We start from the raw sequence: 24,850 nt of genomic DNA on the forward strand, positions 1-24,850 counted from the left end.
TGAAGAAACATAGAAATCGAAGAAACCTAGAGTTTCTTCTTTAAACCCCAAACTAGGGTTCCAAAAGCCTAAGCTTTTCTCGTTTTCCAATTTCTAAAAACCATGTGGAATTGATCCTCTCAAGGCCCTCACACACCTTATATATTGTTTCAAGTGCATAAAGTGTCCAAAGAAATAATGTATTGACCCATATATCCTAACTTAAACCTAAAATTCATACTAACAGTTTTGCCCCTATAAATAGTATCCGTGAATAGTACATATGAAATAAATAAAAAAACTATAGAAACCCTAGAATTCCTAAAAAAACTAAAAATTCTAAAAATAAATCTTAAAACTAAAATCAAAGTATACATCCTTTAAAATTGAACGGATGATAAAAATAAGTATAGTTTTTTCCCTCCATCATTCTCCCCTTGTTGGAGAAAACTTGTCCTCAAGTTTTGAAGTGTGTTGAGATGAATTCAAGGTCAAAACCACCTTCTTCAACCTTCTTCTTTGTTGGCTCAAATATTACTCTAGATAAAAAATTCTTCAAGAAAGGGATCATGATATGCATATTGAGGAATCAGGGCCATCATCTGTAGATTCTGAGTCGACCATGCTTTCACTGCACTATTCTAATTCCAATGCCCTAAATCTCTTGAATGCTCCACCTCTTCATTAATGAGATCTTCAATGGCCATGATTTGGATCAGTTTTCCTATTGCCTTCTCTACATATTCTTCACCCTCTTCTGAAATCTCTTTATCATCATCTTCATCCTTATTATAGACCGAATCTCTTAAGAAACCTTGTTCTTCATCTAAGTATGTGTCAAAGATTGGTGGCAATTCCCAATCTACATCCTGCTGATTTTTTATACGATCTGTATGAAAATCAAGAATCTCATACTCCAAATCAAAAATCCTAGAGTGATATTCCCCATATTTAGGGCTTCTATCACTATCCTCATCACTCGACTCCCCATGCGGAGTTCAAAAGTGAAAAGGCTTGTACTGAAGATCCTCTTGAGCTGAAAGATTACCGTCTTGCCCATTATTGAGGCTTGCGAACTGTTGTGCCAGCTGTTGTACTTGCCTTTCAAGTTCCTCAATCATGTCATCTATGGGATCACGGAGTGGATCTACGAAAATGCCCCTTTTAAGGCCCCTTCTCTCTGCCATGAATTCACCGAAATCACAAACCCTAGGCAAATAATCAACAAAAATTGCTGAAATTAGCAAAATCTAGGTTTTGGCAAAACTTTGGCCAAAATCAGCAAACCCCCACTATAACTTCTCTTTGTTGTTGACCTAGGGCACCAAAAAAAATGGTACTACAATATAACTCCGTACATGATACAGTAACTTTCGCACTTGCTACAGTAACTTCCGTGTAGATCGCGGGCTTTAATACCACTTGATACAGGAGAACTTGAAGAAACCAAGAAAAATTTGCAAGAAGCACACAATTTTGGAGAAACTCTAGGGTTTACTCCCACCTAGGGCTCAATCCTTAGGCTTCTTTTACAAGACAAAGTCTTTCTTTTCTTAAAGAGAAATACATGAATGACTGTCCCGCCCATCCATGCCGTTATTTATATTGAAAAATAATTGTTTTGGACAATATTTGTCCATACAATTTAACTGTTGACCAAAAGGTCCTAACTTAAATATAACTAGAAATTAAACTCCCTAACTTTAATTAAAATAACTAAAAAGTCCCTAACTGGTCCAGCAATGAAATAAATAAATAAATAACATCTAAAATAGCCTTAAAAACTAAAGAAAAAAACCAAAACTATTTCTTGCTCTTCTTGTTCTTCTTGGAATCCCTCCTAGGGTTTTTATCCTCCAAATATAAGTGAAAATTAGGAAGAATTTGTTGCTCCCATAGAAGATACTCATGGCTACTTGTGCTCTGATCTCCATAAAAAAAGGATTCAATTAGAAGCATGGGCTAGATTATGATGAAAACTTTAGAACTCAAGATGGAGACAAATTCATGTATTGTTATCATTGGCTCTTGCATATGGATTGGAGTAGTCACAAATGGATGTAAAAATGAAAATGCATTCCTGCATGGAACATTGAGGAAGAGGTGCTCATCGAGCAGCTTCCTGGTCTTGAGGAAGGAGATCTTGGCATAACGATATGTAAATTGAACAAGTCCTAAATAAGAGTGAAGCAGGTATCGAGGCAACGGTTTGAAGTTTCTACCTAGTTGTGAGGAAACATGGGTTCACTTGTAGTGTTGCAGATCATTTGCTTTTCTTAAGCATGAGGGTAAACACACCACTATACTACTTCTTTACATCAATGACAAAGTCCTGACAAGTAGCTGTCCAAAAAGCGTGAAAATTCTCAAACAGATTCTATCTAGTGCTTTTCAAGCGTAAGACCTAGGAAAGCTGCATTATTTTCTAGGCATTGAAGTGGAAATTGCTGCACACCTCAGGCAACACAAATATGCAATGGATAGTTTGAAGAACGTGAATATGATTGATGCCAAGCCAACAGCGATATCAGCAGCTTTCTGATGGATGTGAATATCATGACATTGTAGCAGCCTTGCTGTATCTAACCTTCACTAGACTAGATATCATGTATGGAGTGAACGAAGTCAGTCAGTTTGTGCATAATCCAAGAGTGGGGCCATGAAAACGATACTGCGATACATTAAAAGAATGGAACTTAAATGATCAGATGCAGGAAAAATGACCCAAGGAAGATCATCCCTTCACCACACTTGCCTTCTCAGATGCCGATTGGTCTAGAGATCCAATCACCATGTGATCTAGCCCTGGATAGTGTGTATTCACTGGAAAAAATCTAATTTCATAGTGTAGCAGAAAACTGAAGACAGTTGCAAGGCCAAGCCAAGAGGCTGAAGTATAGAAAGCTATGTCAGTAGTAAATGCAGAGGTCACATGGATAAGAAGTATAGCATCTACATTGGGACAGAAAAATTGTCATATTGATGAATTCGGTTCTTCAGGGAAGAATGAAACATATTAAAGTGCATCGTTATTTTGTTAGTAGAAGAAAATAGGAGATATGCAGAAGATATATAGGCACCAAGGGACAAGTTGCAAATATCTATACAAAGGCTCTAACCAAAGAAAGACATCAGTATCGGCAGCAATTAATTTACACCTTGAGGGGAGTGTAAAAGAGGTTAGAAGGGTGGTCAACTAGTTGCCTGCATCATGTTTTGTTCATTGTTCATGTATGCCATTTGTGTAATATATTGTAACATAAGGGTAACACTTCATAAATGCATTTATGACAGTTGCATATATTGTTTAACATAAGGGTAAAATATAGTAAACAGGAAGACAAGCAAGGTGAGATCCCTGATCGATATCGGGATCGGGACCCCCCATCCTCTCTCCAACTGCCTAGCTCATAATCTCATACACGTGTATGACGGTGAGTTCAGACAATACATAGTGCCCCAAAGCTGTTATCTTTAACAAGCGCAACTGAAAAAAATAATCCTTCAACGAACAAGGTGATACTACCTGGAACCTTCCAGTACTCAGGTTGGAAGCAGAATACAACTGACGATCGATAATCAGCCAACCACTTATTGTTGTTTAGTCTAAACCACAAGCCTCACTAGTCCCCTTAAAATGTTGTTGAAGGGTACCACAAAAAGCCCTACTTTCATTAGGACTGTTTCTCAACTAGTAGATCTCCATATCAAAGGTGGTGGGACAAGGATCCCTCCAATGTTTCAAAAAGCGCTAGGCGGCACCTAGGCGGTCGAGGGGATCACGGCCATCGAGCCTAGGAGGGCGCCTAGAACCTAGGCGGCCTAGTAAAAATTTTATTTTTTTTGAGTTCTCTCTAAAATAGCCGCTAATGGGTTTTAGGTTCCAAATGAACCTAAAACCCACAATTTTGCCCCTTTAGTATTAAAAAAATAACCAAAAAATACTCTCAATGAGCAGCATTTCCGCCCCGGGGCAGGGTGCAGGCCCTAGATAGGCGCCTAAGCGGGCGCCCAGGGATATCCGCCTAGTTTGGCCGCCTAGTTTGGACCACCTAGGCACTGAGCGGTCCGCTTTTTAAAACTATGGATCCCTCCTTTTCTTTTGATTCCTTTTTTCGGGAAAAAAAGGACACCGATAGACAATCCCATTCTCCTTCCAATCTACCTCATCACCACTATGGACAAAAAAATGCCCCCCAACCAAGGGAATACAACGTATACCAGAATTACAGTCCAAAAGGCATTAAACTAAGGAACTAGATATTCTGACAACAAATGAAAACAGCCAAGCAAACAAGCAGTTATTTTCTCTTCTTCATTACTACAGGCTTTTTATCAAAAAAAACAACCATATTAAGTCCCACTATAGTGAGTAATTTAGCCCCCATCCAGTTGAGTAACCACAAGACAACAGGAAAGCTTTTGGGACCCCATGTGTTACTTAAACAAGCACCTCCTTCCATAGCCTCATTGAGACCTTCATAAACCAAAATAGTTTCCCCAAAACGTATGCATGATAACGATGGTGTAATGAATATTACTTGCAAGCTTTGGCATCAGGGGCTGAATTGGTTTGCAGTATTCCATTCCATCTTTATGATAGATATCACTAAGATTTACACACACAGAAGTACATTTGAGAGAGAATTCATTTGGTGAACTTGCAGAATAAAAGGCTGAACACATGGTAGTTGAAGAAAAACAAACAAAACACATGGTAGTTGAAGATGTTGAATTCATGATAATGGTTGTCGATGGTGAGAGATGTTGCTCAAAAATTGTCTAAGCAGGTTGCTAATATTAAATATTGAACAAAAAAGGTGCGAACAAAAGCCAGTCCACACAGAAAGAGAGGAGAACATGTCACTTATGAGAAAGTGTATAGTTTATATTGGTAAAGCTTACAAACCACCCCGAAACTATCTACACTGTACAATTAAGTCCTTAAGTGGGACTTATATAACTATAACATAAAGACTTTAGAAAGACTATACGAAGGAGAGATGCGCCCTCATGCATTACATCTGTCTACAGGGTCAACAAGACAACACATAATGCTCAAATTAGACAGATCAACAAGAAAACACATAATGCTCAAATGCATGATAAATACTACCTCATTACGAAGATCTTCCCAAATCCTTTCACCATCAAGCTCCATTGGAATGCCTTCTCTTCTAGCAGTAAGCCATGTTGCGTTTTGACGTATTTTAACAGCAGCAGCCTTGTATAGAGGACCCCTAGGTCTTAAACCAGTTGATAAGGCAGAAGTGAAGTGGATTTCATTCAGTCCTGCATAATTAATTCGATAGTTAATAGTAACCATAATGTAAAACAAAATAGGCATAAAAATTAGGGACCAAACTAGGTTTTCTTTCTAAGGAGAAGTAACCAAGTATGAGTAAAGAACACACCCATCGAATTTTCTTTTCATTTGAGAAGTAAATGGACATTAAAAGCATGTGAAAAAATACAGAACCAATCCTTGCAAGTGTAACAATAAAAATATTATAATCAGAGAAAGATCGAAAGATATAACAGAGAATAAGTTGAAGGTGTCAATGTCTGCACATTATGCAAATTCAAATGGTTGGTGAAAGTGTGTGGAATCCCACAGCTCCAAGTGTAACCTTCTTGAAATCCTTGGTCCAAAAAGAAACTCATAACCAACCACAAGTTTTAAACAAAGCCCACCAACAAACCAGAATACATATACAATAAGGAAACCAGAGAACTAATATGGCGGTTCCAACAAATTTAAAAATTAATCCAAAATAATAATGTATCAAAGGGAAAAAAAAAAGAAGTCCAGCAAACTTTGGACAAATTACTAAAGGACCAACTAAGCCATTTACCAAGGATATAGACTGACATGTTGTGTCTACAACGGCTAGTTGAAAAATGCCATGTTGGACACTACAAATCCATAATATACAGACACTACAATCAGGACACTTATTAAGCCAGATACTAGATAAGTTCAATTAATAAATTCCAGTAACTAAGATAGCAAGCCAGAAGCTCTTTTTGAAGGTGGAACCAAGCCAAAAGTTGAAATACAAGTACAAATTTCAGGCATGCTGTGTCAAAAATTTTGAACACAAATGTATAAAGTTTAGATGATGATGTTGATGATGAATTGTAAAAAATATGATATGCATCTCCAACTTCTAGACACACGTCTAACATTATGGACACACATATTGATGGCCAACATGCCATGTCCTCATGTCTGGCACAAAAAAAGTTCAAGACAAGCTTAGTGACACTTCCAAGTGTCAACACGTATATCAACATAAGATATGCCAAAACCTGCATGCCCTCGCTTCTGATACCACATTCGTTTTTTACATCACTTCCATTGAATCACTATGGAACAAAAGGCTAGCAAACCAATCAACCTATCTCCACAAGGCCAAAGTCCGCAACATATCTACCAAGAATACAACATCAAGCAGCTTAAACAGATGGGCAGTCCACCTAGGCATGGAGGCTCCATAAACAACTACTCCCCAATACTTTGGGCCAAACACTAAAATGTAATACTTCAAGAATTAAAGCCCAAGATGTGATGAACAACTTGATAAGGATCAAATCCTCTCTAGACTAAGTGTCCCGAATAAATCAGTGTTTCCTCCTATCCTTAATCAATGAAAGATGCAAGTGGGTTAGTCCTCCAATGCAATTGATCAACCTCACTTATATAATGGACCACATACTCGTGTTTCACCTTGGGCCTTGCTAGGATTCGTAGTCATCCATGGCTGCAGCCAACACTCACCTGACAGGATTGAGACTCCATGTGATTTCGTCCTCTGTGCCACGATTGTTGAGGACGAATTACTTAATGCCATAATGAGATTAGTCGACCTCAAGGAAGTTCCCTTTCCTCGGCACTTGGCAGACCTTAGTGATAATCCATGTGGTAAGCCCGAGTAATTCAGTATATAGCTCAATACATGTATCAGGCACGCATGGCTTTCAATGCTACTCATCTAAGTACCTTCCATATAGTGGTCGAGGCAATTGGCTAATTTGGGCCGGGGTTGAAGGGCCCCAACCCCATATTAGGTTAAGGTGCCATTGCTACAAAGAGAGGTACCACTCACCAACGAGAACCTCAAGTCTCATAAGGATGCATGAGCACAATTTGGGCCTCCATCATCACAGATACATGCAATGACAAGAGGAAAACTGTCAAGAAATTGATGGTAGGGACAATATCTTTTTGTTTTATTGATGCATCTGATTATGTCCATAATGCACAAAATGTATAATCTTTGATTGACAAGGTTGGTGAGTAGGTTGGGAAGGAGCATGTACACCATGTGTAGAACAATGCGTAGCACACTGCATAGACCTCATGCTTGAGGCCATTGGTGAAATGCCTAGGGCAAAGGAGGCACTTATTAAGGATACAACCATGACAATGTTTATCTATAGCCACACCATTACCCTTAGCATAATGCGCAAGTTCAATGAGAAGAGGGATGTAGTGAGGCCAAGTGTCACAAGATATGCCACCTCTTTCTGAAGTCTACAGAGCATATATGACAATAGAAACCAACTGAGAAAGATGTTCTCCATAAAGGAGTGGTCTAGTTGTAAGTTGGCCAAGTATGCTAAAGGGAAGAACGCACGTGATATAGTTTTCTCTACAGATTTTTAGGGTGGGATAAAATACTCATTTCAAGTACTTCTAACCTCGGCCAAAAATGCGGTTGGCGAATGGCAAGATGAAGCCCACCATAGGCTTTATATATGGTGTACTAGATGGAGCTATAAGAGAGAGAGTTGAAGCATTGAGCCATGATAAAACAATTATAGCCCAATATGGAAGATTATAGATAAACATGGCATATGGAGTTTCACTGATCATTACATGCAATAGAGTATTATTTGAACCAAGTATTTTTATGGTGACATGGGTATTGAGAGGAAGGATGCAATTATGGAGGGCTTTAATGAGTGTCTTGAGAAGCTAGTTCCTGGTAAGGATAACCAGGATAGATATCTATTGCGGTCATATAAATTTCCACTAAAAATCATTTAGGAAGGATATGGCAGCAAGACAAAGGACCAAACTGGATCCAGATTATAATTTTCTTTCAAGTTCCAACATGAAATTTTGAATAGTTTCATATGATATTATAGACATAAGACATAGACTAATAGTGATTGTATGCCATAAAGGATCCAAGTATAAGTTAAAAATACAACAGCAGCCAGAGAAAGAAGGGAAAGGAAGAAAATAGAGATATCAAAAGCTTGGTTAGAAAAAAAGAGGAGAAACACTTTGAAAAAAGAGAAAGAGAGTCATGTGGATTCTAAACCATAGTTACCGGGATCTCCCAACATAGGTGGCGATCCTACTCTGGAATTTTGCTCCAATGATCTACGGATCTTGATTTTTAAATTTCGGGTCTTTGTCCCAACTATTAGGGATCCCAATTCCTACTGTTTAGGATCTCGATCCCAACTCTAAAGACCAAGATAATAATCAAACTGATGATTTTTTTAATTTGTAGCCAGCTAGAAATACAACTATACTTTTAATATAGTTGAATTGCTCGTTCGCTATAAATAAAGTGATCTTTATTTTAAGTAATATATAGAAGGCTTGGATGAAGATGATAATGATGATATAGTCCTAGACTATAAATACTCTTTAAGGTTGGAAGTAAGATCCCTAAAAGGTTGGGATATCGGACATTAATATTAGGGACCTAGATCACTAACACATGCATTATACGGACGACACTCCTAACAATAGGAATCTCCTAGCATTTCACAATCCCCCACTCGCAATTCCAATCTAGCTACTGGACCTGCTCGCAATCCCCTAAATTAACCTCCACGCACCTCTAGATTGTATTACATTACCTATAAATTTTTCCATATGCACAAAAGTGCCCTTTAAGTGAAAACAAGGATAAATAAGTCCCTAAGAACTTAAATGCAATTAAAAGAGTACTAGGAGCTTTCAATATTCACTTTCACAATACTCCCCCTCAAATTGTGCATAGATATCAATCATGCCCAACTTGCTCAATCAAATCATACCTAAGGCTTTCGACCAGGCTTCGGTAGAATATCTGCTAGCTGATCTTCTATCTTCACATAAGGAAGACAAATTTCTTCAGTAGAAACTTTTTCTCTAATAAATGTTTGTCTATCTCTATATGCTGGGTTAGATCATGCTGGATTGGGTTGCGACTAATGGTTGCTTTCTTATCACAATATTAGGGCAGTGATCCCTTTACAGAAAACCAGGCTCTCGTAATAGGAATTTTAACCACAACAAATCACATTCTCCACAAGCCATAGATCGATACTTTGCTTCTACACTCGAACAGTCTACAACCAACAATCTTTTACTCCTCCAGGTCACTAAGTTGCCTCCTACCAATGTACAATAACCTGATATAGACCTCCAGCCTGATAAAACCAGCCGAAATCTGGGTCTGTACAAATTTTAACTCAGAAGTGCATGATCAGCAAACAACAGTCCTCTACGTGGTGATGCTTATAAATATCTAAAAATTCTGTACGACGCTTCAAGATGAGTAGTTCTAGGAGCATGCACGAATTGACTAATCACACTCACAACACATCCAATATCTGGGCGTGTGAGTGAAACATATATCAAGCTACCCACTAACATATATAAAAAGGCCCCAGAACTTTGGAACATGCCTTTGAAGATATCAACTCTGCACACCTCCAGCATCTTTTTTTGACACATGGAAAGAAGCCCATGCTTTAGCAGACATTCTCATGAAGTAGGGACTGATTACACAACACTTGACACCTCCCAGCTCAACCCATAAGAAAGAACAAGACAGAGTGCACAGAGTCCATGCTACTGGTCTGTAAAGCACTGTAACGGTGACTCCGCTTGGGTCCAAGCCCCCCCCAGCCCCCTCTTTTCTTTTCTCCTCCTATTCCTCCCCACCTCTACCCTCCCTCTCCTTCTTCCTACCCCTCTTGATTCATAAAATCAATTGACCGAATTTTCTACAATAGTTCAAGAGAGGCAACCACTTCTTGTGAGTGCCAACAATTTTCTATCAACTTACTACAAGAAAATTTAGTTAATTTTTCTTAAGAAATAAAAGTACCTTGATCATTATCTTTGTCCTTGGCAAATACAAGAGCAACAGCATCACATTCATTGCTTGGACCAATCTGCAGTGCCTTTATTCCTGAGGGATCTCCAGCACTATATAGGAAACATCTCTGATTATCTAAAGCAGCAACACAACCTACTATAGGAGTTTGCCCGAGCAAAGCATCATCTGTGAAACCGATAGTCAAAAATAGGAGACAGTTACAAACAATAGACTTGCAAAACAATTGACTATGTGAGTCTCTTAATGGAAAAAATCATCATTCCAGCAGTAATAAATGCCATGTAAAAGAGTTAAGGACAATAATAACAGTATAGGACCAGTACACATTGATAAAAAATTTAAAAAAATTAATATGCAATTAAGACAAAGCAATGAAATCAAACCTTATAAATTTTTGCCCTCAAAGAAGCACTAAGCCATCGTTATTGGGATCAGGAGCGAGGTCAGATCCCGGGTCGGAATCAGGACCGTGGGATTGAGAGATGCACCAAGATGCATGGGTAGGGATCGAGATCTGTAGATCATTAGTTCAAGGGATCATCATCCGAATAGGAAGGTAGTGCAATCCAAATTCATCCAGGATCAAATGATAAAGTGTATAGGTTGACATCTATCCAGCTTAAAATCGAGGTTCTCCAAATAGGTACTCTAGCTTGGGAACGAAGTCTGTTGAATGACATGATGAATGTTTTTCTGAATTCAAAAACCAAAGGAACATCAAATACAAAGACTCATGTTTTAAATTTTTTAATTTTTTTGTTAATCATAAAACTGTGCTTCATAAGTGAGAAGTGAAATTCAAAACCCAATATGCCGATTCAAATTTCAGTCATGAAAAAAGCTCAAGCGTTTGATGGAAATCTGGTGTCCTTGTTTTCCCTCGCTTGGGTCCTTTTACTTACATGCAATTGGGCATGCAACTGGTCAAATTCTTTCTAGATTCAGACAAACAAAAAGGGTCCAGACGCAAGAGAAAGGTCAACCTGCAAAGGGTTCTAAAATGGTGGACATGGCTAATAAGAGGGCATTAGAGACCAAAGATCACTTGTATAAAACGTATAGAACTTCCCATAAGTGAAATTGAAAAGAATTTACGGTATAACACGGCGCAACTTTAGCTGCTCTCCTTCATCTATGGTTTCCATAATGTGATAAGGCAGCAGACCCTAGTTGCTATTGTGGGCATTGAGACTGTTTATCAATTGGTCAATCTCTATACTGAAAGCCAATTCAAATTTCAGAATTTTTAGAGATATATGCTCTTTACACGTATAGAGAAAGGGAGAGATAAGCGATTATGGGCTAGGAATTTTGAGAGAGGATGGGTGGGGGAAGAGGGGGTGATGAACTTCGATACCAATGTAAAAGAAACTCGACTCCATGTTGGTGAAAGCTCGATTCTATTTACTCAAGGACCCATGACTTGGATGAGAGGGATCTGGATCCTATTAAGCAGTCAACCAGGGATCTAGATCCCCAATTTTGGGGATCAAGATCCCCAAATTCAAAAAATGTATGGAATCGAGATCCCTTGTCCCATATCACAGGATCAAGCTTCCAAAGCTAAAGCGACTACCTTCTTAGGAGATCCCGATAACTATGCATCAGCCCATTCTCAATAATCATTAAGAAAAATTGAAATTGAACTACAACAGCATTGGTACATTGTGCACAACATAAGGCATTAGTCAAACACTAGTTCAGTAAAATACCGTATCATCTACCGAAGTTCATAACCAATCAAAACCACAAGCAAAGCACAGACACATGCACGAATCCAAGCATTCAATCAGAAAAGTGAATCTTAAAGTGCGGGGGGTTGAATGGATGCGAGGACAGGTGAAAGGAAGATGTAGTGTTTCATCACTTCATAAGAAAAAATATGATATTATAAAGGAAAGTAAAATAACAAGTGTATCAATAAATAAGCAACCATCCAAATATACAAAAAACTAAAATGCTATGAATATATGTGGCATTCCATGTCACATGACTACACGTACTGTAGCAGGGGTAGACACTTCGAGGACAAGTTACGAGGTAAAAGACCTCCAAAGTTGCATGATATTTTGGTTGCAATTAGAAAGGAAACAAGCTATATAAAAACTTTGCACATTTATTTATTGGTGCATATTATTTGTGTTTAGAGAATCATCGGTGATTGGTGTTGTATGTTTTGGGAGAAATTTAAGGAATTAGCAGTAAAACAAAATAACTTAGGAAGCAGAAAGTAGATAAATAAATTGCATGAAGGTTAAAGGTACAAGTTGCAAAAATCTAATCAACCAGAATATTAAGTATCAAGAAAAAAGAAATATAAATATCTCTTCTGTTGTTTATATAGGGGCTGTTTGGGCAAGATTTCTCCTTCGATTTCCAAAAAATCCATGAAATTTTTTTTTTCTGTTGGGCATACATCACATTCTTTGAATCATTGAATTCTAGGTTTCATTTGAGGAAATCCATACAACTTTTCCTTGCTCCAAAATCCTCTATGAAACTTGTTTTTTGGGTTTCTACAATTTTAAAAGTAAAGCAAATATCCTTCTTTTGGGTTGGCCCTTGCCCTGTCCCAACCTTGACAAGGCCAAACCCCGAGCCCGCCCCTGACTGGGCCAAGGGGGACCAAGCCTAGGCACAGCTCTACTATTGGGCTAGGAGGCCCGTCCAGGCCCTAATGATGGGATCAGGCAGGGCACCCCTTGGCTAGTGTTGATTAGATTGGGGGAAAAAAAAAGCACTCGTGAATAGCAAAAAAAAAGGTCAGGCAGGGTCATGACCCCTAGCCCAAGTAGGGCGTGGGCCTGGCCCTGGCCCTCAGGCCAAATTTAGTGGGTTGGGCCTGACTATTTAGAGCTAGGCCATGCTACCCACTCATTGCCAGCCTTAGATCTGGAGATGGTTGGCTCTTACAAGCCAACCATCGAATTTTTATATGAAGCAATGGATTGTCCAAAGCAGGCTGCCAAGTCCATTGCAAATACCACATAAAAAATATGGGACATAACAGATGAAAAGTGGACTGCTCATCTTTACTAGCCATTCATGCAAGTAACCTTCAATATACGATAAGCTGTAATGTTTATGCCTTTAGCCTTGTTGGGGTTCTTTTTCATCTTACAAGTAATATTTAATTATGTTTCATTTATGCCCGGATCAAAGCAACAATGGATGACATGGATTATTGCATTCAAAGATTGGAGCGAGATGGGCTATTGCATATTGTCGGAAAAGGGAGAGAGATGAAAGGAAAGAGGGTAAGGAAGGGAGATTGATGTGAGAGTCCCCAATTGGCTCTCACGCACCTCTCACGCCACTTTTATATTAATAAAAAACAGCGAAAGTGTAAAAATACCCATACAAACTGAAATAGGACATGTAGTTCTTATTAACTTAAATTAAAAGACAACTAAGAATTAGAAAAAGGACTTTTAGCACTCCCCCTCAAGCCGAAGAATAGATGTCACCCATGCCCAGCTTGGAGCGTATTGTTTGAAACAGACTTCGATCAAGAGCTTGTGAAGATGTCTGCCAACTATTGCTAAGATGTCATATACGGGGTAGACACCTGCTTACTAGTGACTTTCTCTATAATAAAATGACAGTCTACTTCAATATGTTTGGTTCTCCCACGAAACAATGGATTGTTGGCTATATAAGTTGCAGCTTTATTATCACAATAAATCTTCTTAGGCTCAACAATACCCCATCCCCCGCATCAGTGTCTTCAGCCACATCAATTCATATATAGTATGTGCCATTGCTCTATATTTGGCCCTGGCACTTGATCTAGCCACATTATTTTGTTTCTTACTTCTCCATGTAATCAGATAGCCACCAACAAATATACAATAACATGTAAACCGCCTGTCAGATGGAGAACCTGCCCAATCAGCATCTAAGTAAGCATCAAATGGTCAAATGATTATTTGATTTGTAATCAGACCTCTACCTAGAGCTCCATTCGGGGTACCTGAAAATTTTTCTAATAACATCCCAGTGGGGAATCCTTGGATAGTGCATAAACTGACTCACTACACTTAGTACAAAAGCAATATCAGGCCTATTAATGGTCAGATAAATCAAACTGCCTACCAGTCTTGTGTACTTTTATAGATCCTCAAACAACTCCCCTTACCAGAGAATAATTATGTATTCAAAGCCATAGGAGTATCAACTGGTTTAGCCTTAATATTCAGTCTCTAACAACAAATCAATCACATACTTTCTTTGTGACAAGCTAATATCATGCTTTGATCTGGCTACTTTAATTCATAGAAAATACCTTGGCTGGCCCAAATCCTGTCTTAACATATTTTTTCAGGTGTCTCTTCAAATGATTGATTGCTTCTGATTATGGCATGTAATGACAATATCATCAACATATACAATTAAAACAATTATCTTGAAATCCCTTTTCTAAATAAATACATAATGATTTGCATGGCTGTGTCAAAATCCATATGCCACAACAACTTCACTAAATTTCTCAAACCAAGCACATGAGGACTGCTTTAGAACGTAAATGGCTTTCTTCAACTTACATACCTTATCTGACACCCCCTGAGCAAGAAACCCAGGTGGTTGCTCCATACATCACAATGGACGAAGGCACTCTACACATCAAGCTACCACAATGTCCAATCCTTGTTTGCTGCTACAGATATAACTAATCGAACTGAATTAAGTTTGGCAATAGGTGCAAAGGTTTAAGAGTAATCAATGCAAAAGATTTGGATGTATCCTTTGTCAACCAACCTGGCTTTTAATCTCTCGATGGTGCCATCAAGTTGGATATTCTACTGCATAAACCCAACAACACCCAACAATTCATTTTCCAGTTGGTAACTCCATGAGCTCCCATGTATCATTCAAGTTGAGTGCATTCATTTCCACTTTCATTGCTTCCTTCCATTCAATATGAGAACGCGTCCGGATAAGACTTAGGGATAGAAATAGATGAAAGAGCTAAAGCAAAACTTTGATATGATGGGGACAAATTTGCAAAAATAATAAAATGAGCAATGGGATGTTAAGTACAAGACCCTATACCTTAATGTATTGCAATAAGTGCTTTATCATCACTAGATATAGAATGTGAGCCAGAAGCAAGAAGTAGATCAGTAAGTGAAGATGACAATTGAATGGTTGGCTGAGTCGGTGGAGGTCGTCCATGTTGCACTTCTCTTCTCGTGTAAACCTTTATGGGCTGCTCTTGAGGGACATCATGATGTGTAGAGGCAATAGGTTTAGCTGGTTCAGGTAATTGAGGTAAAGAAGAAGTATCAACAGGAATAGGAAGATTCTGGAGTAGGATAAAAGACATTCGCATCAAGCATACGACCCTCTTCTGAAAAGTAAGGAGTATTTTCAGAAAAGATAGCATCAGCACAAACAAATCTTTTACGTAAACCAAGATGATAACATCAATTAAACATTCTGAAAGCCTGATTACCCCAGAAAAAACACACTTGATAGCTCGTGGATCTGATGTATCATTAGATCGAAGGGTTTCTCAAAGTTACAAAAAATCGATCCAAGCATCACTCATTGAGATTAGATTTAATTTTGGAGTTTTTTTAGGATTATTAGGGGGACTTTTAGAATATTTTCCTTTCCTGTGTGGATGGACTATGGAGTGCATGGAGTTTGGATTAAGGTATGGAATATGGAGTATGGTCTAAACGTTTGAAGTTTGAACCTTGAAGTTTGAACTTTGATTTTTGAATTTGAAATGTACGAAATTATGGACTAATGAAGTATGGATGGATTATATATTATGTATTATTAATGTGTTATATGTCTCAATATGTATTTTTAAAACGTTTACACTAAATGTGACCCTAAAACAGTTAGACAGTTCGATATCCTATGCCTTTTACTCAACTGGGAACTTGGGTGCCCGTCTAAGCGCTGGGTGGCCCGAACCCCCAGCCGCCTAGGCACTGCTCGATGTTTTTTGGAAAACTAGCTGTAAGAAGGGAGAAACAACAGAGTGAAGAGCAACACTAATCAGATTATCACTCAAATAGCAAAGGCCACCTAACTCAAACTCGCCACCAATAGTCCTCCTCATCCTTAGATCCTAAAAGACACAAGAAGAGGAGAAAAATTAAAGAGCAGTGAAGAGATTTAGTTAATTTGCTCACAGACAACAAACTAAAGAATAGAGGACAAAAACAAGAAGAAATGGGTAGAACTATACCCTATCCAGACACACTAGAACAATGATCCATCAGCCAAAGTGATGGAGGAATTAGAAATGCACCAATCTAGAGATACAAAAATAGAGGACTCACCAGTCATGTGGTTAGAAGCTCCTGAGTCAATAACCCAAGGACTAGGTTTCTGAGATGCAAGAAGCACAGTACACCACTTAGGCAAGGGTGGCAGTGAAAGTAGAAGGATGGACACTATGTTGTTGTACTTATTTAACATGTTTATTATATTCTTCTGTGTAAGCACAATAGAGTCACCAACTGAATTTGATTGTAGGTGATGATCACTAGGCCCATTAAGATAAACATCAACGCCCTCAGATATGTAACCAAGTTTGCCCAAGTAGGCTTACCAATTATCCTAACGCTTGTCAATTGCATGATTTCTACACCTATAATGTGTACACTTCGAGTTCCACGACCCCTGCCTCAATCACGTCTACCATGGCCCCTACCTAAGTCACGACAATGTCCCCTACCTCTGACTCCATTTCTCCCCAAAAATTTATTCAATATTAATCCATCACTCACACTCAAGTCAAAAGGTGTACGAAAGGCAGATATGTTGACACAATGAATGCATGCATACACATCATTAAGGGATGGCAACTCATTGCTTGCCAAAATCTGTCGACGAACAAGATGGTACTCACAATTAAGACCCTATCAAATTTTGCAACTCTGAATTCTTCATGTTGCTTCCTTGGTAAATCTAAAATGACCAAATATAGATTGATACAAATTCAGCTCTTCCCATAAACCTCTAGGAGCACTATAATATTCAATCACACTCTTATTACCTTTTCACAATTGAAAGATTTTATCAAACAGTTCATAAACCCAAGAGATGTTCTTATCTGATGAATGTGTCTTTCAAAGTGATCCCCATTTCTTTAGCGATATCAAGAATGCACTTATTTGAGGCTCCATGCTATTCGACAACCAAGTCATGAATATGTAATTCTCTCAAATCCACTCTTCATATCTACTATCAGACTCACTAGGCTTGTCCTCAGTCAAATATTTTAATTTCCCCCTAGCACCAAGGGGTACTTTAACCTATTGAACTCACATAATATCACTGAACTCATTTAATTTTATTGAAATAATTTGTATCCCCACATGTTCAGGAAGACTGAAGGTCCTGGAATTTAATTTCATTAGCCATGAGTCTAGGAAATAAAAGATAAAAGGGGCCAACTAGGGCCAATCGAATACAATCACTCACACCAAACCTACTAGAATGCTAGGAACAACTTTTTTTTTTTTACTAAAGAGAAAAAAAAAGAACAGAGGAGAGAAATACTTATAATTCAGATCTGAGCATAGCAACTTTCTCACACTTACGCAAACTAGGGCAACACCACATCCAAATATGAGCATCATCACACTACCAATCTTTCCGTACACTAGGGCAGTACCTACCCCCACAAAAAACTTAGGACTTTTGATAGAAAGTTTTGGAGGTTGCCAACAAACCCAAAAAATAGGTAACGATACCTCTATTGATCCCCATTTTTAAAGAGGAATCACACAAACAACAGCACCACATTAAACGCAAACCCACATGGTTTTCTACGCCCAATTTTAAAATCGAACAACCCTAGGAAGTATGCACACACACACACACACCAAGAAAGAGTAGATTAAAAAAGTAAAATATATTTTTTTGGGGGGGGCTACACAACATGAATATCAAGAGGCGAAAATTAAATGGGAAGAAAAAATTTAGGATGAAAAGAAAACAAGAAGGAAGGACAGAATCATTGCTCTGATACCATGTCAAAAGGGAGAGAGAGATGAAAGAAAAGAGGGAGAGGAAGGGAGAGTGTGAAAGTCTCCATTTGTGTCACACACACCTCTCACACCACTATTATCATAATCATCATAGCCTTTTCCTAACTATTTAGACTCGGCTCTACGAATCCTAATCCGCCATTCTGCTCTATCAAGGACTGTATCCTCAATGGGGCTATAAGTCTCATATCTTTTTTCACTACTTCCAACCATGTCTATTTGGGCCTACCCCTTGCCCTTTTTTGACCTTCCACTTGGACCAACATACACCTCCTAACATGTACTGTACCGGTTTTGCGCTGCACATCTACTTTCTCTCATCTTATTGCCAATTGGAGCCACCCTCAAGTTCTCCGTAACGTATTCACTTCGAATCTATCCCTTCTTATCTTGCCACTCATCCATCTCAACATTCTTATCCAATGTTTCAAAAAACTGTCCGCCCGGGTGCCTAGGCACCTAAAACCTATGCACCACACGCCTAGGCCTAGGTGGCCCGTTCTAGGAGGATGTACCTGGGAGGATGCCGGAGCGGGCAGGTGGGTGCCCAGGGATGTGGGTTTTTTTATTTATTTTTAAAGAAAAGAGGGAGAGGAAGGGAGAGTGTGAAAGTCTCCATTTGTGTCACACACACCCCTCACACCACTATTATCATAATCATCATAGCCTTTTCCTAACTATTTAGGCTCGGCTCTACGAATCCTAATCCGCCATTCTGCTCTATCAAGGATTGTATCCTCAATGGGGCCATAAGTCTCATATCTTTTTTCACTACTTCCAACCATGTCTATTTGGGCCTACCCCTTGCCCTTTTTTGACCTTCCACTTGAACCAACATACACCTCCTAACATGTACTGTACCGGTTTTGCGCTGCACATCTACTTTCTCTCATCTTATTGCCAATTGGAGCCACCCTCAAGTTCTCCGTAACGTATTCATTTCGAATCTATCCCTTCTTATCTTGCCACTCATCCATCTCAACATTCTTATCCAATGTTTCAAAAAACTGTCCGCCCGGGTGCCTAGGCACCTAAAACCTATGCACCACACGCTTAGGCCTAGGTGGCCCGTTCTAGAAGGATGTACCTGGGAGGATGCCGGAGCGGGCAGGTGGGTGCCCAGGGATGTGGGTTTTTTTATTTATTTTTAAAAATACCCAAAAAGGCAAAGGGTTTACATAGGTTACATGGGTGATTTTCAACCCCCAAAGTCAAAAGAATAATTCCATAAACCCTCAATCTCTTAGCTATACCTATTTCTAAGAATCAAAAGTATTTTTGGTGGTTTGGAGAAGCTTCCTAAAAGTTTCCACTTATTATGGAATATGCTTATTTCTCAGAATCAAAAGTATTTTTTGTGGTTTGAAGAAACTTCCTACACTTTTCCACTTATTATGGACTATAGAGAGTTGGAGACTATAACTAACACATATCCTATTAGACTTTTTAAATTTTGTAGGGTTCGAATTTTGAAATTTTGAACAAGTTTATTCTCAACATGGGATATGTCATATGGTAGTATATTATAAAACATGTTAAAATATTTTCAAATGCAATAAATTACAAAATTGACACAAATACATGTACATATATTATATATCTATAGAATTTGTACTACAAGGCGCCCAAGGTTCTGGGCGTTGGGCGCCAGGCCAGCCGCCTAGCGTTTTTTGAAACCTTGTCCTCATCTCAGCTACACTCATCCTGCCGATATTTCGTTTCTTAACCACCCAGCATTCTGCCCCATAAAGCAAAGTTGGTCTTACATCTGTTCTATAAAACTTTCCCTTCACCTTCATTGGTATGCAGCGATCACATAAAACTTTGGTTGCACATCACCACTTCGCCCACCCAGCTCTAATTCTATATACGACATCCTCCTCAATCTCTCTATTTTTCTAGATTATTAACCCAAGATATCGAAAGTGTGCTTTTTTTGATAATATTTTTACCATCAATCTTAACTACTTCCTTGTCTCTGCTCCTATTATTACTAAACTTACATTCCATATACTTCGCAATCCAGCTATTTTAAAATCTTTAGATTTTAGAGCATCCCTTCAAAGTTCTAACTTTGTGTTGACGCCGCTTCAGGTCTCATCGATCAAAATTGCATCGTCTGCAAACAGCATACACCACGGTACCTCATCTTGTAGGTGTCTAATTAAGTCGTCCATAATTAAGACAAAGAGGTATGCGCTCAGTGCTGACCCCTGATGTAGATCTATTGTCACTGAAAACTCCCTCGTCTCTCTATTAGTTGTTCGTACACTAGTTCGTGCTCCATTGTATATATCTCTCACCGAGTTGATGTAGTGTTTGGAGACTCCTTTATTTTCCAGCACCCACCAAATCAAATCTCAAGGTACTCTATCATAAGGTTTCTCTAGATCAATAAAGATCATGTGGAGGTCTTTTCTCTTCACCCTGAACTTTCCAATCAGTTGCCTACGTAGGAAAATAGCCTTGGTTGTTGACCTCCCTGTCATAAAATATATTCGTTTCATGCCTTAATCGTTGCTCAAGCACTCTCTCCCAGAGCTTCATAGTGTGGCTCATAAGTTTGATCCCGTGAACTCTCACAGTTCTGTATGTCTCCTTTGTTCTTATAAATAAGTGCCACAATACTTTTCCTCCATTTGTCTGGCAGCTTCTTTGTTCGCAACACCTTGTTGAATAGCTTGGTCAGCTAGTCAATGCCAATCTCCCCCATGCACTTCCAAACCTCTATCGAGAGGTTACCATCTGGCCCTAAAGCCTTTCTTATCTTCATGCTCTTCAAGGCTTCTTTCACTTCTCCCACCACTGTTATATTAATAAAAAATAGTGAAAGAGTAAAAATGCCCATACAAAGGGCAATAGAACATATAGGTCCCATTAACTTAAAACAAAAGAGAAATAATTAGAGACATGACTTTTAACACACATTAAGGCTTTGAAAGTGGTACAGTTTGGCTTTTATGTAAACTTGTGAAGATCTTACCACTGCATAATGCACTGATTCACCTTTGTAACCTTGTTTAGTTTATCACTTTATTTTTTAAGCTTCCTTATACATGGATGAATAGAAAAATTTTGGGTCAAGCCTCATAATAAGAACTTCCACATAGCTAGAACCAAGTTTCAAAATATCATTTAGCCATAAACTCAAAGCACTACACAACTCTATTATACTTTACATTAAACTCATGTGAGTAATCTATCTTCTCCAATTTCAGCTAAATGAGAGAGAGAATGGAAAAGAGGCTCCACAATGAAGATTCATAGCTAAATATGTTATGCAACAAGGTGTGAGCGAAAACATAATACATTGCAATCCAGTTGATCCACGTTATTTGACTGCATTGAAGCTTCATAAATTGGTGTACTTGCATTATTTCACTTGAGGAAGTAGTAGCTGAGGAGGGAAGTGCATGATTAAAGCCCCATAAATCTCAATTACAAATTTGTAAATAATCTGGCAGTGGAATGGCTAGTGGAGCAAGAAAAATTGGTCCTCAACAAGAGGAAGTTTGAAGAAGCAATCAGGTCAATCAATGGAGCAGAAGAGTAACAAGGTCACAAGAAGAATCAACCAAGTCCGAGTTAAGTGTCCATTCTGGGCCAAACTGCTGGTTCAGAATGTCCATCGAACCAATCAACTGGATGGTCTAATGTATAGGCAGGACTATCCCGATCCAACATGTGAAAGGGTGAAAAAGGGCCTTGTTCCTTTTTACTTTTTTCCTTCATTTTTAAAAAGGTTTTTTGTCATTTTGAAAATAATGCGGAGGATTTCGGTAAATGAAACCATTAGACTAGAATTAAAGGTTTGAAAAACGCTTTTTTAAAGGGAAACTCTTTGGGTCTCTCTCTCTCTCTCTTTCTCTCTCTTGAAACACTTTGGGGACTGACTCTCTCTCTGACGCAAAACAACCCTAGATTTGGATACTCAATCTGAAGTTCCCAACCCACAGGTAAGCCCATTTGATTTACTTCTTCTTTTATTTATTCTAGGCTCAAAAAAATGTTTCTTGCATTCAGTCTAAAGATGTTTTCGGCTTAGAAAGTTAAATGTTGTAGGTATTTGGCTATTTGTGGATTTTGTGCATTTTTTATATAACTGATCATTTTTTGGTGTTTTAGTTTTAGTTATCCCTTTGTATTTTAGATTGCGCAATACTTCAATTGAAATATGGATGGTGTTCATATATGGTGATTGTCCCCAAGATAAAATTTTGTGCATCTTTTGTTTTATTTGCAATTTTTTTGGAGATTCCCTAGTTATAACCTTGAAGACTTGGTTATTGTTTACAATTTTTTTGTGCAATTTTTTGCATCTCCACATATAGAGATTGTTCATATATGGACTAGGCATTTTGGTTTTTGCCGTAATTCATATGAAAATTTGTTATATTATTTATTTTATTAGTTGTTTAATTACTAAATGTCCCCATGGAAATAGTGAACCATGGAAAAATTATTTCCATGATTATGATTTTGTGACCACGTTTTTTTTCTTTTCTTTTTCTTCAGCAATGATTTATGGCTAAAATTATATTGATATTAGTATGAAATTGTGAATAATGAAATATCGTTAAAGAAAAAGCCGATGTCAACTTCTTATGATGCTTCCACCCAGTCAACGAGAATTGAATTTGCTACATGCACAGAAGGCGCAAGAAGTCGAAACGAACTCACCTATCATAAGGCAGGGGAAGTTTGGATTCGCCGTCAGACACAACAAGAGGGGGATCTGATTCATTCTCACTACTAGCATTCGCATACACACCCACCCTTTCCTCCCCAAGGCACAGAGACCAGGCTTGTTTAGTGATTTATTCTTATTGCCATATTGTGTGCTTTCATTTTATATTTGCTAATGTTTTGTGTTTGTGTGTTTTCTTTTGTTGTCAGGTTATGAAGCGAACTCGTAAATTATAATTGTTTATGAAGTTTTTTTTTTTTTTTGAGAAAATAAAATTGTTTATGAAGTTTGCTTTGTGATTTGGGTATTTATCTATTTAAATTAAGATTGGAGGTTTGGTGTAGGAGATCTGCTGTAGGCTTGGTGTAGGTGGTTTGAGTTTGGCACTTTGGTGATTGAATTAGGGTATAGGAATCAAAAAATGGCTTTGAATGGGTCTAATAAAGCACAATACGACCCAACATGGGGGTATGTCAAAAAGGTATGAAAGGGAGTTCGGATTGAAAATGTATATATTGTCAAAAGCATTCCACAAAAGGTAGGGAGTCTAGCTTAATGACCTAAAGTTCCCCCTCGTAATGCACGAGATGCAAAAAAGCATCAAAATTCACAATACTGAGAGGCAAAGAAGGCAGATGATTACTAATGAAATCAAGAATCCTTATCAAACTCCAGCAGAAAAGAATATTGATGTTGAGGAAGAAGAGGAGCCACAGTTGTCTAAAATTGGGAAAGAGCATGCTAGCACACCTTCAAGTGCGACTTTGGTCTAGGAGTAGGACAGAGCACGCTAGCACACCTTCTAGTGTGACTTTGACTAGCAGGCCCAGGGGGCAAAGTTGGATAGGGTATTATTTCCTAACAACAACAACAGGCTCTTGGTTGGGGAGACTACAATAAAGCGGGCACACATGAGTTTCACCAGGTGGATGTATCACACTACCTGCCCTTTTAATACACTTGCTCCAATATTTTCAACCTGTGTTGGATGCATTTACATCCATAGGCCCAGGGTATAAAGGCCCAAACCATCTTGATGCCAAGGGTTGGTTGCTTAAGAATAATGGTGAAAAGGTCAAGCAATACACAAAGACATATAGGAAGATATGGGCCAGCCATGGGTGCTTCGTTATGGTTGATGGATGGAAAGATGCAAGCGATAGACAATTAACTTAATTTTTGGTGTATTTTCATAAGGGCACAGTTCTCTTAACGCCTATGGATGCCCTTGAGATTATTACAACTGGTTTGGCATTAGCTGCTTTGCTTAAGGAGGTTTTTGAAGAAGTGGGCCACAGCATATGGCCCAAAATATTTCAGACAATGAAGCCAACTCCTCCCTTGGGGGAGCAGTTGCCGCTGCAGCATTATCCCACTATCTTCTGGATGTACCGTGGACCACATTACGTTGATCTAAAGCTCGAGGATATAGGGAAGATGCCCCATGTCTAGTCAGTAGTAAAAGAGGCGAAAGAAATTACAAAATTTATTGCAACCACTCAATTCTCCTCAATCTTATGAGGAAGCACACGAATGGGAGGGAGTTAGATGTTGTCAATAACTAGATTTGTTGTTAATTTCCTCATGTTACATAGCATGTTGCAACAGAAAGATGGGCTGAGAAATGGCTACATCAGCTGCTTAGCGTGGTTTTGTATGGGCCAAGAAGATTAGTGGGAGAGGAAATGGTAGATTTGATACTCAATAGCCAGTTTTGGATCTCAGGTGCCAACATCATTGAGTACCAGAGCCCTTGGTGAAGATGTTGAGGATTGTTGGCAGCGACTCTAGGCCGGCCACAGGGTATGTATATGAGGCAATGGACAAGGCCAAGATGCAATAGCTACAACATTTACGCACTGTAGGAGCCAATATGAGAAGCATCATGAGAGATGGATACGTAGTCGCATCGCCCTATACATGCAGCTAGTTATCGTCTCAACCAGTGGTTTAAAAAATGGATCGGTGACCCGGATCGGGCACCTCAAAAACCCATCGGGATCGGTGAATCGACGATCCGGATCGAGAATCGGCCG

At 38.7% G+C, this 24,850-nt stretch overlaps 1 protein-coding gene across 6 annotated transcripts in view; it reads right to left on the minus strand.

Annotated features, from left to right (window-relative positions):
- Nucleotides 1-24,850, minus strand: part of LOC18438057 (F-box/LRR-repeat protein At5g63520) — a 65,831-nt gene that overhangs the window by 7,842 nt on the left and 33,139 nt on the right. For 2 of the 6 annotated variants that reach the window (XR_016057716.1, XR_016057714.1), the window contains 3 exons: nucleotides 10,496-10,626; nucleotides 10,101-10,277; nucleotides 5,096-5,271 (listed from right to left, as the gene is read on the minus strand). Coding sequence is in view for 2 of the 6 variants with exons in the window: in XM_011626568.3 (XP_011624870.1) it covers nucleotides 5,096-5,271; nucleotides 10,101-10,277 (353 nt within the window). In the remaining 4 variants the exon portion in view is untranslated. Of the gene's footprint in view, nucleotides 1-5,095; nucleotides 5,272-10,100; nucleotides 10,278-10,495; nucleotides 10,806-24,850 lie in introns of all 6 variants that reach the window. The other 4 variants (XR_016057715.1, XR_016057713.1, XM_011626568.3 and 1 more) reach the window with 2 other exon arrangements.

The sequence above is a fragment of the Amborella trichopoda genome, chromosome 6 (genome assembly GCF_054954075.1).
Source record: "Amborella trichopoda isolate Santa Cruz 75 chromosome 6, AtrichopodaSantaCruz75HAP2 v2.0, whole genome shotgun sequence".
Classification (NCBI taxonomy): Eukaryota; Viridiplantae; Streptophyta; class Magnoliopsida; order Amborellales; family Amborellaceae; genus Amborella; species Amborella trichopoda.